The sequence below is a fragment of the Pituophis catenifer genome, unplaced genomic scaffold (genome assembly GCF_029215685.1).
Source record: "Pituophis catenifer annectens isolate HBS135680 unplaced genomic scaffold, rPitCat1.0.hap2 SCAF_2, whole genome shotgun sequence".
NCBI lineage: Eukaryota > Metazoa > Chordata > Lepidosauria > Squamata > Colubridae > Pituophis > Pituophis catenifer.
In genome coordinates, this window is record NW_027256882.1 from 149,614,010 (window position 1) to 149,630,613 (window position 16,604).

Below are 16,604 nucleotides of genomic sequence, written 5' to 3' on the forward strand. Positions count from 1 at the left end.
GTCCAAAATTTTAGAATAACTCACAGATGGTTCTGGATACCTGTGAGAAAAATAACAGGGACCCAACCATGCTATTAAACATAACAACATCAATAGCTTTAAACATTTAAAACCTCATCAAGGTAAGCACATTATGTCTGTAGTTATTAGATACCAGAAAAACTGGAAGCTGGAAAAGCAGTTTGAGGACTCTGAAGAAGACCACATCAGGGAAAACCATGACCAACGAGCACAATACTTTTCTCAGATTTTCCCTTTAGAAGAGCTTTTGTGTCAGATCCCCAAGCTTTTTTTTAAATTCAATTTTAAGAAGCAGTTTGAGGCTCTGCAAGGGCAAGTGAAGAGACTGCCAGGAAAATCTGGATTTTTCTGTAGATAGTCTAACTTTTGAAGTTGTATTTGTTTCAAGAGCTGTTGCTCTTATAAGCATTCCTCAAAAATTACCTTGTTACTTTAAAACAAACTACATCCTGTGCATGTTTTACAAGAAGTCAGTAAGACGATTTCTACTGAAGCATTCAAATAACACTGAAAATGCTCAAATATATTTTTCAGAGCATATAGATTTTGCAAATTGTTTATCTTGAGAAGAAAGGCCGATAAAGAAATGGTTTCCTTGTAAATATTTACCCCGTTTTTCCATCTTACAAAACTCATATCTACATTTTTCTTCACTCTTCAGGCTCTACATTAATATTTATGATAAATAATTTAAAATAATTTAAATTTAGCTTAAGCAAACATTTACTCCAAATCTCAGAAATAGGTATCAATGAAGAAAGCACAAATTGTAACACAGGCAATTTCTTAAAATACTAAACACAGGTAACAGAACTCTTGAATCTCATTAATTTATCACAATATTTTAAAAATGAGTTGTTGTTTAAAAAATGGTTCCACTGACCAAAATTTCAGAGGGGATATCAAGGAGATTAATATTTCCGCAAATGTTTACCCCACGTTAGGACTTCTTGCTAATAGTAAATTGAAAGCACCAGTGTTACTATATCAATATTAATATAGAGCCCATCAAAATATTATAAAAATCCTATATTAAATTAAACATAGGAGCCTTCACCAAACTTGCTGCAAGTTTGGGGACATAAATATCCAACAGCTATAAAGCTGTGAAAGCCCCTAGAATGAATAAAATAAATCCCACTTGCCTCAGACTGAACAGGGCAACACTGAGACTCTGCCTCAGCCTGTCCTATGGCAGGGCTATAGGAAGAAGAAAATTTAAAATTTTAGAAAAACATGATCCAATTAAGGCTAAAAGTACATGCAATCAATAGTAACAGAATTCCAGTGATCAAATAAAAGTTTGGTCTCAAAATTTTAGGTCCATATGTGACATGGAATTTATAAATCAGCTTTGACTTCTATAGGGAAAAATTTCCAATTGAGCTCGCCTTAAAAATTGACAATTGCTGTGTAACACAGCAGTTGTTGTAAGCAATGGAATATTCTATACTAATTCAGTACAAGTTTTTAAATGTTAGAACATCCATCTGCTTTTCAAAAATGTATACCATTTATGTAAGTAGCTAGACCAGTACAATTATTAAGACAATTGTAATATGTATTAATAAATGCCAGGACTATGCATTTTTATTTAAATATAAATAAAATCAGAATTCAAAATTATGTTCTCATATTTCTTTTTCACTATGGCCAGTGAATTATTTTATTTTAAATAAGAAAGGTACCTGTTACATTCTATACTGTTTGAACCCAGGCTACAGAGAAAACAAAATAAATAAGCCCTTATATGCTTAAAAAAAAAGTTTGAGTATCTGAATTCTCCAAAATAAAAATGAACACCTTGATGAAAATGCAGTTGTTCTATTGCAAATTTTATAGTAGGAAACACAACCTTATTTCCTGACAGAAACCATGTGACCCTTTCCCAATCAGTAGACAAATAAATCTGCCCCAGGAGAGGAAGAAAAGATCTACTGGCTCCATAATGTCCTCTCCCACTAAAAACAAAGTAGGTATTAACAAGCCAAGTATACAGTACAAGCAGCACTCAATTTTTCTGCAGTGCTAAAGGAACAATACAACCACTGAAACAATTAAAATTCTTATCAAAATATGCTATAACTAAAAGTATACAGTTTTAAGTTAAGCAATTGATACTTCTCGACTGTTTCTAAAAAACTCATGCGATGTAATCCATGCTTCCAGAAAAAACTTTTTGGCGAGTCATGTAAAAAACTTTCTATTAAATTTTGCAAAAGATTCTTGGGAAAAATCGCACAACCATCGTATGAACTGAAAACTAGCAAACAAATGGCACAATCAAAAGAAGCTGTATGCTTCCACAAACTTCAAAGGTAACAGCTATTTAATAAGCCATTTTTAAACTGAGAGTTGCTTGCCACACTAATAGAAGAATCTGTATGAAGCAAGTTCCAAATATACCAGCTATTCTCATTCATAAGTTCTTTGGAAGATGGTTAAGGTATCTAACTACACAAAGGCTGCTGCAATGGGGCAAAAACAGCCAAGTGATCACAGTTGCCTATTTTTATATCTTCTATGAAAAAATAAGTGATCAAATCAGAGACACACATATTTAGATTGCCAATTATAGTTCTGTGTTTAATGAGTATTAAGAAAAAAAGGGACCTATATAGAGAATTAATAAGACTTTGTGAGTACTACAAAGCCCAGAATTTTCAAATATGAACCAATAGTGTGGAAAAAACTAATTAGCAGTAAAATTCAGACATTGATAATTGGTGGTATTAACATGTATAACTGCTATTGGAGCAGAAAAACAAAATATTTCATTTACAATATCAATTAATAAAGAATACCCAAGGATATCTTCTTATACCTGGCTCTCAAAGAAAGGTTTCACCACATTAGTATCAGATATAAAACTAGAAGATTAAAAATGAAAGGCCTAAAGTATTTGGACAGTCTCCCAAACATGCTACACTTTTTAACTTACAATCAAGAGGAACTCATTGCCACCTACTGAAGGAAAGAATTGTGTTCCTACTTTCCAGTTAAGTTTCACAAATGGGAATCAGCCCAGTTAAAGAATCAGCTAAAATTTCACAGCAATTCCAGTATCCTTTGCAGAATATGATCCTGTCACATAGGCCTAAGCCTCTAAAAGTCTAATAAATCATGTCATGAAAGATATATTGGAAAACTTCAGCTGTATTGTAGTTGTTAACTAGAAAAGTCATCACTTTCCAATTTTTAGCAATGTCTTTCTCTGCATCAGGATTGTTTAAAAAATATGAGATTTTATGACAAATCTATTAGTATATAAACAATGACTGCATGGTTATCTAATACCTAAACTTTGTAAAATATTACTTTAAGAAACCTGAGTCAAATAAAAGTATTGCACAATAAAATGTACTTCATAGAAACCAACATATATCAATAACTTGTGACGAGCAAATTTTAATCAACTGAATGGCAAACCCTTAAAAATCCATGAAGAAAATTTGACAAATTTATTTGTTGTGTCTTGTTAATAAGTGTACAGGTCTATGACTACTTGATCAAACAATTCAGGATATATCAATGTAGCATTAGGAATTGTATTGTATTTATTATACAAGCTATAGTAGCATGCATCAGTACAAACCTTCAGGCAGATGTCCACAGCTGGTCATGAATAAAAGGACAATTTTTTTCTTTTGTTTTATTACAATGAAGTTAAACAATACAGAAAATCACATGAATTTAGTGGGTCAATTCTGTAAACCCTGGAACAGGAGGAACTCTACATTAAATATGGCTACACATCCAGATTTAGGTGTACAAGTAGATGACAACAGTTAAAGCCCTCACCAAACTATTGTTGGGGACATGAAGTCCAACAGCACTTGAAGTGCTGTGAAGGCATCATTTATGAACAGCAACATAAGGTTACAGAACTTGCCTTTAAAGATGGTACGTTCATGTAATTCCAGCGCCTTCACAATTTAACGAACCATATTTACTATACTTCACTTCTAAAAACCTAGATGAAACATGAAAAAGAAGCCATACAGTATAAATTGCAACATCAGGGAAAGTTCCGTTTTATTATTCTAAATAATTTTTCCCATGTAAAATAATGTCCAACAGTTCCTTGTATGTGGAAAGATTTTTTCCCCTAAAAGTCACAATGAAGTTTTAATTGATGGAAGCTTGGCTATATTAACAGCACAAGACGAGAAAAGGTTTAATCTCCAAACCTATTAGAACGTTTGCAGTAGCATCAGTAGCGGCCACCTTGCGACATTACAGGAGGTCTCATTCCCATTGGCGGTCTAGGAGGTCCACCTTGATAAGGAGGCACCATTGGGGGCCCTTGACCATATGGAGGCATTGCACCAGGAAGATACCCTGGCATGCCCTGGTGGTGAGCACCATACTGACCTGAAAAGCAAAATTTGAAAGAATGAACTTACATCTACCTTCAGCAGTACTGTTATTAGTATATGTCACTTAATTCCACAATTAAATACATTTCATAAGCTTCCAACACAGCTTAATTTGTTATTACCATGAGGTGGGATTGGTGGTCTCATTCCTTGTTGCTGGGGGGGAATTCCTGGCTGTGGTGGCATCATACCTCCAATTGGTCCAACTGGTGGATTGCCCATAGATGCCTGCCCTGGTCGAGGGAGGTTACGCTGATATTTGGGTAACTGAGCTCTTCTTTCTTCCTATGAAGGGAAATACATGGAGGATATCTAATCAGTGCAAAATCAAAATAAGATTCATTCTGAAATACAGATACAGTTGAGACACTATTCTCATGGCAGTAGTTAATTATAGTTCAGGAAGTTCTAATGGATAATTTTTGACAATCAAATCATTATTAAGTAGATATGTACTCTAGGACATAAATTCAGTTTACGAAGTTCTGTATTAATTGCTATCTCAATTATTGCGGGAATTAAAAATAGAATTATTAAATCACCTGAACTCTCAAAAATGAAGCACTCTAAATACTACAAAGAATAGACTTTGAGAACTATACTGCTTTAACCATGGTAAATCATATGGGAAGTTGAAAACTTTTATTTATCATATCAATCTTATTATAAAGAAAAGGCATGGGAAAATTAACTTTAACTTACCAAGGATATATCCTCATCTGGATGGATCAACTTACTGGTTGCGCTGGTTGTTGTAAGAGTAGCAGGCTTACTTGTTATAGAAGTAGCAGGTTTAGCTGCAGTACTATTTGTTGTATTAGTGGTGGATGCTGTAGATTGTGTGTAAGCAGGGAATGTAGGTTTGGGTGGTTCTGTAGTAGTTGCAGGTGCATTATTCAAAGGTTTAAAATCTGTACCAACTGGGCCTGGAACAGTTGCTTGAGCCTGTATTTAAAAATACAAAATTAAAAATATAAGTACATTGTTATCTTTTAAATAAACTCCATAACATTATCATATGCTGACGCAGGTAAATTAACCCAAAGTAAAAGTTCTATTTAATCACAAAAAGTAGCAAAATAAAAATAAAAAAATAAATCCTGCAACACAAACATACTGCAAAGTTTGAGATGTCTAGAACAAATAGGAACAAACTCTCTCCACCTGTCATTTTCTGTATTATACCCCATATAGTAAGATGTTTGGGTTTTCAAAATAAAAACCAATTTAATCTAGAAATATCAGCTGAGATAAATTAGTATTCAAACAGGATGTTTAAGACCGAACCTCAGGATGTCAATTTTTATGTTACATTTGTTTAAAATAATCCCTTGTATAAAAATCCCTTGATGTTCTGAGACATCTCAAATTATCACTTGCAGTTTTCAATTATTTTCCTATCCTACAGCCCATGAAAGCTATATTTAATTTCAATGGGAAAGTACAAGCTTGAAAGGATTTATACACAACAAAAGAGCTCTTAGTTTCACATGACAGAATGCTTTGGCAAGCAAACAGCACATTATTTCAAACTAATCACTGAACTCCAAAACAAGACTAGGTAAATTGGGATTTTAGCACATGATGCATTTGACATTTAACATGATGTATCAGAATAGCATAAATTAGAAAAAATAAACCATGCATCAAGTAAACCACTGCCCACTAAATGCACTTAACTGCTTTCATGCTCTCTTTTTAACCCTTTAGAACCACAATGTAAAATTTTCTTTTTTTTTTTTTTGTTATCCAATTATTATGCATGAATTCTCAGATCGCGCTGAACAACTAAACATAATCAGGAAACCACAATTATCTGACAATGTTTAGGCAGATTTTTAAAGTGTACATAACGGTTTAAAGGGTTAATTGGCAAAGCAATTTTTAACTGCAACTTCCTGCGTACTTGTGCTGTGCTAGGAAACAGAGCTTTAGAAGGTGCTGACAGTTCTGAATTGGATGAAGTTGTACTTGAGCTTGTGACAGGTGTCCCCATCTGTAGCACAAAAGAAAGGAAACAGTAAACAGTCTCCAAATGAATGCATAAAAATAACCAAGAGGAAAAATCTCAGACTGATTTTTGTTTATGAATAGGGATGCAGATAAAATGTTTCTTTGAGCCTGAAACAAGCACAATGCATAAATTCTGACGAATTGTTCCAGGTGGGCTGTGGTTTAAGAAAAAGAAAAACATGTTTCTATTGTCCCAAAATATACTAGCAAGGATTCTGGATGATTTTACCCGATGAGCAGAAGGCTAGTGTGTATTCCTTCTGCTTTCTTCTTGTCCCTCCAGTAGCTCCCAACAAGATACATGTCACCAGCCCACCTGTCTGTGATGCTTGAAGCCTTTTTCCTGTTTTTTCAAACACTGCTGCCTATTAACAACAGTGTTTCAATACTTATTTGGAACAAAATAATAGCATTTCATTCCATACTCGGACCAAACATACATGTTTTGTTTTGGACATGAACTACTTCAAACCAGCTGTTTGGTGCAGTTTGTGAGTGAAGCTTCTACAGAACCCTATGCATGACTCTCTCTTGCAGAAATTTAGAAGTTCTGCTTCCAAGTCAATAGTTTAAAAACAAAAACCTTCATTTATAATGCAGTTCTGTTAAAGAGCAGGTACTACTTTAACTTGCAAAAATAATTGTCATTTTAGATTTTAGTTAAATAGTTAATATACTGTATATAACTATTTTCTTTTCCAGTTTCAACATAATTTCCTTTAATCTAGTATAAAAAAGTACAGAACAGAATACTCTGCTCTCTTAATTTTGTGTTCATTTTTATAAGTACAAAACATGTTTTAAGGATAATAAAATTGCTATTAAGTGGTTATTAGAACTATTTCCTGAACATGTGCTAAAGCAGACGTTACTTATTCTCTTTACCATCCATCCATCCCTCTATTCTGAGTTTGGACTGGCAGAAGTATTTACATTCTTTGCAGAAAAAAAAGGAGATGTAAGTAGGAAACCTTTGACAAGAATACACCACACATGAAATGCAATAGAAGTATGAGATAATACCATTTGCCAATTTCAGTTGTAACACACACCCCACTGTTTTTGAACCGTAATTCACTATTTCAACATACTTGAAAAGGAAGAAAATTAATGCACTGAAGCTTTTTGGTGATTAGATAATTGAAAACTTACTTGTCCGGCACTAGGAAACAGTGGTTTGGTAACTGGTGGTTGGGGAGTAGGTACTGCAATGACAGGAGCTGGAGGTCTATTAAGAACACCCTGAGTAGTCACCTGCTGGGCTTGTGTCATTGGAGGCAATCCAGGGCGAGGACCAACAGGTGGTGGCATACCTGTAGAATAATTATTTCTGATTATGCTTTGGTGAGGATTTTATTAATACCACAGGCAAGATCACAAATACTGACCTTCCGTCAGAGGGCTAACACATCAGACAAAGAAGCATTAAATGCACAAATATACTTTAATGATGCTTAGACTGAGAAGAATTGCTAAATTTATAGTTAAGGCAACTGATCTAAGACCTGTTATATTGAACAGATTGGGCTACCCTGTAAAAGTGATGTTATTTATCTGAACATTGATTGTATTTACCACATATGTATTTTATTACTGTATTTTCTTTCATCCGTTTTACCCTGGAATTAGATCCTCTCTTTTATTTTTGTTTTATATATTTGATATGATTGTAAGACTAATCAGTCTATCTGGTAACGAGGGGAAGGTGGTTTTGAGAACCCTAATTGGAAAGCCTGAATCCCTGAGAGACATGTCTTTTGTATGGACCCAGTCACAAGAGAAGTGCAAAGGATACTATCCTTGGCTGGATTTAGATTACAAATTCTGTTTTAAGGAATGGAATGCTTAAAAATGCTTTAATTTATCATTTTTAATCTAATTGTTGAAAAACGTAATCTTTTATTTATTAGAAGCAATTTGGAGATAACATTTATTTATACAAAATATTTTTAGGCCTCCTTTAAGGGCAAACCCTTCCCAGGGTGGGAATCTATCACATTTTCTAATTCCTTGCAAGCAATGTTTAGGAGTATTATTCTTTCACCCAATGCTTAAATGTATCTATTTTTAATTCTGAAAACATGCTGAAACTTCTTATATATTTCAATGGCTTACAATATTACCCAAATAAACATAGGTAAATATAAAGACAAATGAGTAAACAATATGTAACTATACACTAAAACTACTAAACAATTCAAGCAGTGATAAGAATTTCCAAAAATATTTTTAAAGAGAAATTTTTAGAGAAATTTGTTACAGCATGTACAATGCATGTACAAATTATATTAATACTTATATTACCTTATATTAATACTATATTCTTGGAAGCAGAAATTTCTTTTTACCATTTTTGAAGGATCAAATTAGCCTGAACATAACATTTTATATAAGTTTTTTTGGAACTATTCCAAAGTCTTCACCCAAAAGGGGAAAAGGGAAAATAAAGCAAATACACAAAAAAGGCTTTCATGTTTCAATCAAAAATACAGCTTATGTGTTAATAGAAATATATCAGTCGACAGAGCAGAATGGAAAAAGCTTCTATCAGCAGTTGCCATTGCCTGAACTTCATACATTTTTGTTCCTGTGCACCTTCTTTCTAAGTCCCATAAAAAGCTGCTCTGTGTCCCTCTTTTACCCCAGAAATGTAGTAACCATAAATCCAGTTGAAAAAATTAAATAACTCTCACCACAATATGGATTCGTCATTCCTGACCTACCTGGTGGCATACCAGGCATGAGAGGTGGGATTCCTGGTCCTGGAGGCATCATCCCACCCATTGGCATCATCCTATAAAATTGAAAGACTCTAATGAGATCTCTCATTTAGAATGGCACTGTATGATATTAAAATGTCCCAAGATTTTCTACCAGCTGAGAAATGTAAATATCTGCCTTCAAATAACTTTGGCTGTATTGGATTTTAGCACAACTTCCTGCCTTAATTCAAAACACGAGCAAAATAGAGTAGAGCTATCATAATTCATCATCCAACTCTTTTTGGGAAGAAAAAGATAGAATGAAGCAATTGGCAGTCTAACATACCCCAGTTTGGTCTAGAGTTAATGTACTGGCCTAGAAACCAAAAGACCATAAATTCTAGTCCCGCTTTAGGCATGAAAACCATCTGGGCGACTTTGGGCCAGTCACTCTCTCTCTCAGCCAAACCTACCTCACAGGGTTGTTGTTGTGGGGAAAACAGGAGGTGGAAGGAGTATGAAGTATGTCCAATCCCTTAGATTATTTATAAAATATTAAAGATGGAATAACAAAATCACAATAAATGAAAAATATCCATGCCTGCAAAAGCCAGTATTCTGAGTTAAAAATAGATAATTGTCTACCTTCTTCTTTACTTGATTTCAGTTTCTTTCCTATTCTCTTCTAGGTAATAAGACAGAACCCAGTAACACAGGAGATCAGTGGTTATCCCCCGTTAATCTTAATAAGATTTCAAATTACTATGAAAGTCTTAGCAATTAGGGAAAACTACATTGGAAAACACTATTGAACACTCCTGAAAGAATAAACAAGTGATGTCCTTACAAACTAGGACAGGATTATCAGATCCCCAATTGTGCAGCTTTTAAAGCAAAGCCCCACAGGTGAAGTAAATCAAATGAAAACATGAAGCATGTTGTTGCCTCAACATCGTTCATACTTACCCAGGTGGCATTCCAGGCATGACTGGAGGCATTCCAGGCATCATTGGTGGAACACCTGCCATTAATGGTGGTATACCTAGAAGTTAGAATGTATATTAACTGACCTGCAAATGAATAATCTATTGTTTACTGGATAAACATATATGAAAAACTCTTGACAATTTTCCTTAACATATGAAACCATGGAAAATTAACAACTACTACAATCCACTGGATTTCATCATTAGGTTTTCTAGTGTTGATTTAACTGTTTCTGAAATGCTCAAAACTATCCTTCAGATCTGCTCCCTGTATATTTTACCATGCTCAGATATAGCTCTGTAAAGAAAATCCAATTCCAAAAAGCAGAGGAATGTCTACTGACGTTAACGTATTTATAGTAAGCAAAATCAAAAGTCTTGTAAGATATATACCTATTTTTCACTTTTAAGAACACATTGAGAACTAAACAAGTTAGAAGAGTCCCTGTGGAACAGATGGAAGCAAAAGACATTACTTCTCTAATTTAGATTTAACCCCCACTGAATATTTTCTGGTTTGTAAATGTTAAGAAAATGATTAACATAGCTAAAATACAGGAAAACATCATCATGCTGATTCAAAATAATATTCTACTAAAATCTTTCATATTAGTAAAAAAAAATTCTAAAGCTGACGTAATTATTTCTATCTATATAACTACCTGGAGGAATTCCGGGTGCCCCTGGCACAGGAGGTAAACCTGGCTGTGCCATTGGTGGTATATATCCCTGCTGTGGCTGCACAGGCTGTGCTTGAAATGAGGTGGAAGCTGAAGACTCATCATCGTCATATTCATCAGAATCATCTTGTTGTTTCTTTTTCTGGCTTTCTGCTAAAAGTTTCAACGTTCAGGTTAATGCTAAATTGTGTCACAAAAAGTAACCATTCTTTTTAATACAATTATTGTATTTCTACATTGTAAGATATTGCTGCACAAAAGAATAAATTATCACAAACACTTTGAGCAAGATCCTTTTCCAAACCATTTAAATACTTGTTTGATTTCCCCAATTTCACAGAAAAACCAGCTCAACACATCTGTTAGTGAAATCAAAACTAGTACATACTTACTAAACATCTATTATGCCCATTTTTAGTGAGTTATTCCATGTGGGCAGCAAATAAAGCTGCAAAGAACATGATCTGGTTTCCCAACAGGGCATTCATCACCACTGTAACTGTATCCACCCATCTTGCTGTTGGTCATCTTCTTTTTCACCTTTCTCTGCATTACAGCCTTCTCCAAAGAATTATGTCCAAAATACAAGAATTTGAACTTGGTCACCAACACACAATACTCTTCCTATCCTGCTTATTCAAGTCCAACTTTAGCTTCCATAAAGCGTTATAGGGAATACCATCGCTTGCACTATTCAGTTCTTTGTAGGTATAGGCACATCGTAGCATTTGAATATCTTATGCATGGCCTTCATAGCTGCTCTATCAAGCACTAGTCTGAAGCAAATTTCTTCACTATTTGATCCTTTACTGTTGATAGTTGATCTGAAAAGGCAGGAACTATTCATCACTTTGGCATCTTGTCATTTCTAAGGTTGGTCGTTCTATCTGTGGTCATTAGTTTCATCGTTATATTTAATCTTAGTCCCTTTTCTTCACCTTCACTTTTATTGCTAAAACTTGCAGATACTTTGCATTTTCAGCTATGAGGACAGTATCAGTTATTGATGCTTCCATTTTAAAATGAAGCTCATCTTATTCCAATCCAGATTCTTCAATAAAATTTTGCCAGCTTAAATTTATAATATAATTAGTGGTAAGCTTACCTCATAAAATCAGATTAACTTTCATTCTCTTATCCTTTAGTAAATTGATAAAAAGAGTTATTTTCCACTAAGCTAAAAAAAATTAGTTTTAATTTGAGGACAGCAACTGAGACAATTTTATGTCATATACGTTTAATGCTTTACTACTATAAGTCACTGAAAATTTAAAAATATATAAATTACTGCAATATCACTCCAGCTATAATCAATACTATTTTCAACATTATCCATGTCAATCCATGACTATTATTTATATCGATTTCTACATTTTCCCATGTATATGTTTTTGAATATGTTGCAGCAACACAACTACAAATACAATGAGACTCAATGGTCTGCCAAGTCAAAGAGGAATCATGTTGCAAAGGTTCGGTATAAATATCAGGAAGTGTTTCCATTTACCTTGAGTTTTTTGTTCAAGCAGCCTTCTCCTTTCATCCATGTCTTTTTCAGGAATGCCCTCCATACCATATATTTCCAGTTCAATATCAGTTCTTCCTGGTATTGCATTTGGAACAGCATCAATTGTTTCCTTGTGTACCTTAAGAAAGAGAAATCCAAGCTAACGTAAACAGGATGTACATTAAAGACTACAACTATAAAGCTTTAAGGTTAGGTCTCCATTTAGCTATGAAGTTTACCAGATTCTTTTGGAAGGGGGTTCAATCACAGTATCTTAATTTAATGTTAACCTTAAAAATACACCTTTTCTTGGTTTAGCTACAACACAATACCAGGAAAAGCCATAGCTTTTTAATTTGCTATCAACAGTTAGAACAAACACAGCTATACTGGTTCTCAAATATCTTTTTCAACTGGGATTTGAATACTCTTAACGTTTATTTTCCTGAACAATTCTGGAAATCTATTCAAAAATGCTTGGACCAACACATTTGAAAAGAAAAACAGAACCTAAAGGTATCCAAAACACACCAGTATGGAACTTTCTACATAACTTGTCTTTCACTCTGATTAATGGAAACTTTCAAAACTTTAGATGCCACCTCTCCATGTACAGCTACTATCAATTCTGCTTATTTTCTGATCAAATAACTCTTCTAATCTTCTACTGATGCAGCTATTATTGTAATATGGGTAATCTTTGATTTATAATTAGTTGCAATTATGATGAACCCCCAAAAGATACTTGATTTGAAGTGATTACACTTTGGATGCTTGGCATTTACTTCCAATTTTTGGCAAAAGATGCCCATTGCAGATCATAGAATTGTTTAACACCATGGTGAATTGCTTAACAACCACTGCAAAAAATGTTATAGAATCAGATGGGTCACATGACCAACATGAAGTAGGACTGTAATTCTGGATGATGTAGGATCGTAACTCCAGGTTCTATTACAGTATAAATCAAGGACTACTTGTACATCAAGGGCATTTGTGAATAACAAATTAACTTTAATTTTCTTACTTTAAAATGGAAAGATTGTGAAACAAAAGCATATATAAGTAACACCACAAATAATCGTATTTATATGGGTATATTATAGTACTTACCTGCATACAGTGTATAGCTAAACCAGGTCCTGTATACAGTTTCTTATGACATATATGGCATTTAAAGTGCTTTGCTTTTTGGTGTTGAATAAGAATTTTCTCATCATCAAAATCCCTGTTACAATACCTATTCCACATTGTTAAAGAAATCAACCATATATGCTAATATTAAAGATATTAATTAGTCAACATTACTATAAACAGTTTTAAGGAAAGCTGCAACCCATTTCCAATTAAATTTCAATTACTGTTATAAATCAAGATTTCATAAACCTTATACGTTTTCTCATCAGGAAAGACAACTTCTAAGGCATCTAGCAGTTATTCACTCATAAAGTGACTATAACTCCAATGTTAAGTGGCAGGATTTGGAATTTTTAAGGTTAGAACCGCACAAATTTTGATGTGTTGAGTAGTCAACCACTGCTTATGATACCATCTAACACATATAATCTTTGCCCATACTAGAGGGTTTGGGATAAGGGAAAGCCATGCAGACTCTCTGAACATACAGAAGTTGTTTCTCAGAGAAAGACTGCTCTCAACCTCACTACTGATTTTGCTTTTTTGAAAACATGTGGACAATCACACCTTCATAGTTAGCTAGTTTATTTATTTATTTATTAAATTTATATACCGCCCTATTCCTAAGGGACTCAGGGCGGTGAACAGCGAACGATAAAAATACATGTAATACAAATGTTAATAATAAAAAAAAACCAATTAAAATATACTAAACATTCTGGTCATAGATAATTCAAGACATCCCAGTTTAAAATAAAATCAAAAAGTAATATAAAGGGAAAGTTAGGCCAGGCCGGCCTGCTGAAACAGGAATGTTTTGAGGGCACAGCGGAAAGTGCGCAGATCCGGAATCTTCTGTATCTCTGGGGGGAGCTCGTTCCAGATGGTGGGTGCCCTCACAGAAAAGGCTCTCCCCCTGGGGGCCGCCAGTCGACATTGTTTGGCTGACGGCACCCTGAGAAGCCCCTCTCTATGGGAGCGTATTGGGCGGTGAGAGGCTATTGGTGGCAGAAGGTGGTCTCGTAAGTACCCCGGTCCTAAGCCATGGAGCGCTCTAAAGGTGGTAACTAAGACCTTGAAGCGCACCCGGAAGACCACAGGGAGCCAGTGCAGCTCGCGCAGGAGGGGAGCCACATGGGAGCACCATGCTGCTCCCATAACTATCCGCACGGCCGCATTCTGGACCAGCTGGAGCCTCCGGGTGCTCCTCAAGGGGAGCCCCATGTAGAGAGCATTACAGTAGTCCAGGCGTGAAGTGACGAGGGCATGAGTGACTGTTTTTAACGAGTCCCGATCCAGAAAGGGCCGTTAACCATCCAAGAGTCTCCTTATCTGGGAAATAGGCAGCATATAAATCTTGTGTGTGTGTGTGTGTATAAAGCGAACACAGAACAATGGAAGAATAAGTTTTCCAACCCTTAAGAAGTCCTTAAGAAGCTAGTGAGAGATAGCAAAAGAGAAATAAATTTATAGATATCTGGCAAACATCTAGCAAAAAAAAAAAAAAAGGCTACAGTTTCGGCCTACTACCAGCACGATACCCATCAAAATTAACAAAATATGCTTTTTGTATCCATTAAACGTCAGGGCACAAGGTTAACGGCAACAGCCCTTTCTGTAAGAACGGGATACGCTGCTGGATACGTGAATCCCAAAAGGCGGCAGCTCCGAAAACACTTTTTCTTTTTTTTAAGGCTCTGGAGTGAAGAAATCCGGACTATTTATTATACGGCAGTGAGAAGCGAGAAGGTCTTTGTAAACGTCTTTCCTGCCGTCGCCCGGATGGTTTTGTTTTTTTTTGCGGCCAGGGCCCTGCCGAACAAAACAGGCGGCTGAGGCGTTTCAGCACCAGAAAGGAAAACAAAAAGAGGCCGCTACCGAAGACAGGCCAGTCGGACCTCCCTCCCTCCCTCCCTCCCGATCAGAAACGAGAGGCGGCAGCGGCCTTCCGCCTAGAAAAGGATACCAGCACCAAGGCTTTAGCTGCTTCTTCTTCTTACGACCCATGACGAGAAGGCAACGGCTCGGACGGGAAAACTCCCCAAGAAACGGCGAACGTGACGGAGCGCCAACGCCAACCGCGCTCTCTCTCTCTCTCTCTTTCTCTCTCTCTCTTTCTCCCTCTTCTCAGCTTCTCAGCCAGGCATAAAATGGCCGCTGTCCTCCGCCGAATCCCTCGCCTTCCCGAAATGCAACGCGGACGGAGAGGGGCACGTGTACGGTCTCGAGGCGACCTCACGGATTGTTACGTCATCCGTTCCTTCCCGGCGGGCGGTGCAGCGGAAATTCCGACTGCGCGCTTCTTGCCCACGTGGGTTGCTTTGTGGGATTTTTTTTTTTTATTATTTTATTTTTTTGGTGGGTGTTCTTTTCCACTGTGACTTAACGATTCTTTTAAAAGGCTTGAAGCTTGCTTCGGGAGAGAGATGCGCAGGAGGCAGCCGAACCCGATAACCTGGTCCTCAAATTGTTGCTGGCCATTCCCTAGTTTAGAAATAATGATGATCTTCATGTTCCCCCTGAATAAGATTGTTTCTGCGAACGAATCAGATTCACAAAGCTCGTGTGATTTTTTTTTTTATAAGCAGCGAGAATAACGCTTCATCTTCGAAGGTTTATGTAGCTCAGTATTGTACGTGCGTGTTGGGAAATAAATCCCCTTGAGATTCAATGGGAAGCTAAGGGAGCGCTCAACCAATCTCATTGTACGTATGTTGTGCACTGACAATAAAGAATTGAATTGAATTAACGGTATTATAATTAAAATCAGGGTTCTGAGAAAGAGCATTCATTAAGTTAGATAAGGCTAATTAACAATTTGGCCGTCCCATCGCATATTATATGCCTATTTGGAGTTCTACTGAGATCAGCAATTAGTGTGTAAATCAAATTATTATAGGCCCAGGGGCTCTTTGTTATATTTATTATAGCCTAAACATGTTGTACTCTGACAATAAAATTAATCAGTCAAAAATTAATCAGTAAAGGCCAGATGTAAATATAAACAAGTTTACAATTGGAATGGCTTTTTCTTTAGACGATCCGTGAATGTAATCCCATTGATTTCAGTGACAATATGGTTCATTCTAAACTAATGCCCATCCAATCCAGCGTGCTGAGTGGTTTTTTAAAAAAAACTCTGTAAAATTGGGGAATGAATGTTAAACTGAGCCAGCGTG

The 16,604-nt window shown here is 35.7% G+C and overlaps 1 protein-coding gene across 8 annotated transcripts; it reads right to left on the reverse strand.

The window, feature by feature from the left end:
* Positions 1 to 3,501: 3,501 nt before the first annotated feature.
* ZNF207 (zinc finger protein 207) lies at positions 3,502 to 15,582 on the reverse strand. Of its 8 annotated transcripts, none has more exons than XM_070934793.1 (11): positions 15,392 to 15,582; positions 13,402 to 13,528; positions 12,289 to 12,427; positions 10,764 to 10,931; positions 10,082 to 10,157; positions 9,137 to 9,207; positions 7,566 to 7,726; positions 6,307 to 6,396; positions 5,103 to 5,345; positions 4,523 to 4,685; positions 3,502 to 4,395 (listed from the first exon to the last, which is right to left on the reverse strand). In XM_070934793.1, exons 1-11 carry the CDS (start codon positions 15,430 to 15,432, stop codon positions 4,235 to 4,237), a joined length of 1,440 nt encoding a protein of 479 aa, XP_070790894.1. In that variant the 5' UTR covers positions 15,433 to 15,582; the 3' UTR covers positions 3,502 to 4,234. The 8 variants fall into 8 exon arrangements, with proteins under 8 accessions (XP_070790894.1, XP_070790891.1, XP_070790893.1 ...); XM_070934790.1 differs by having other exon boundaries at positions 9,107 to 9,207; positions 15,392 to 15,580; XM_070934792.1 differs by having other exon boundaries at positions 10,764 to 10,934; positions 15,392 to 15,580.
* Positions 15,583 to 16,604: the final 1,022 nt, after the last annotated feature.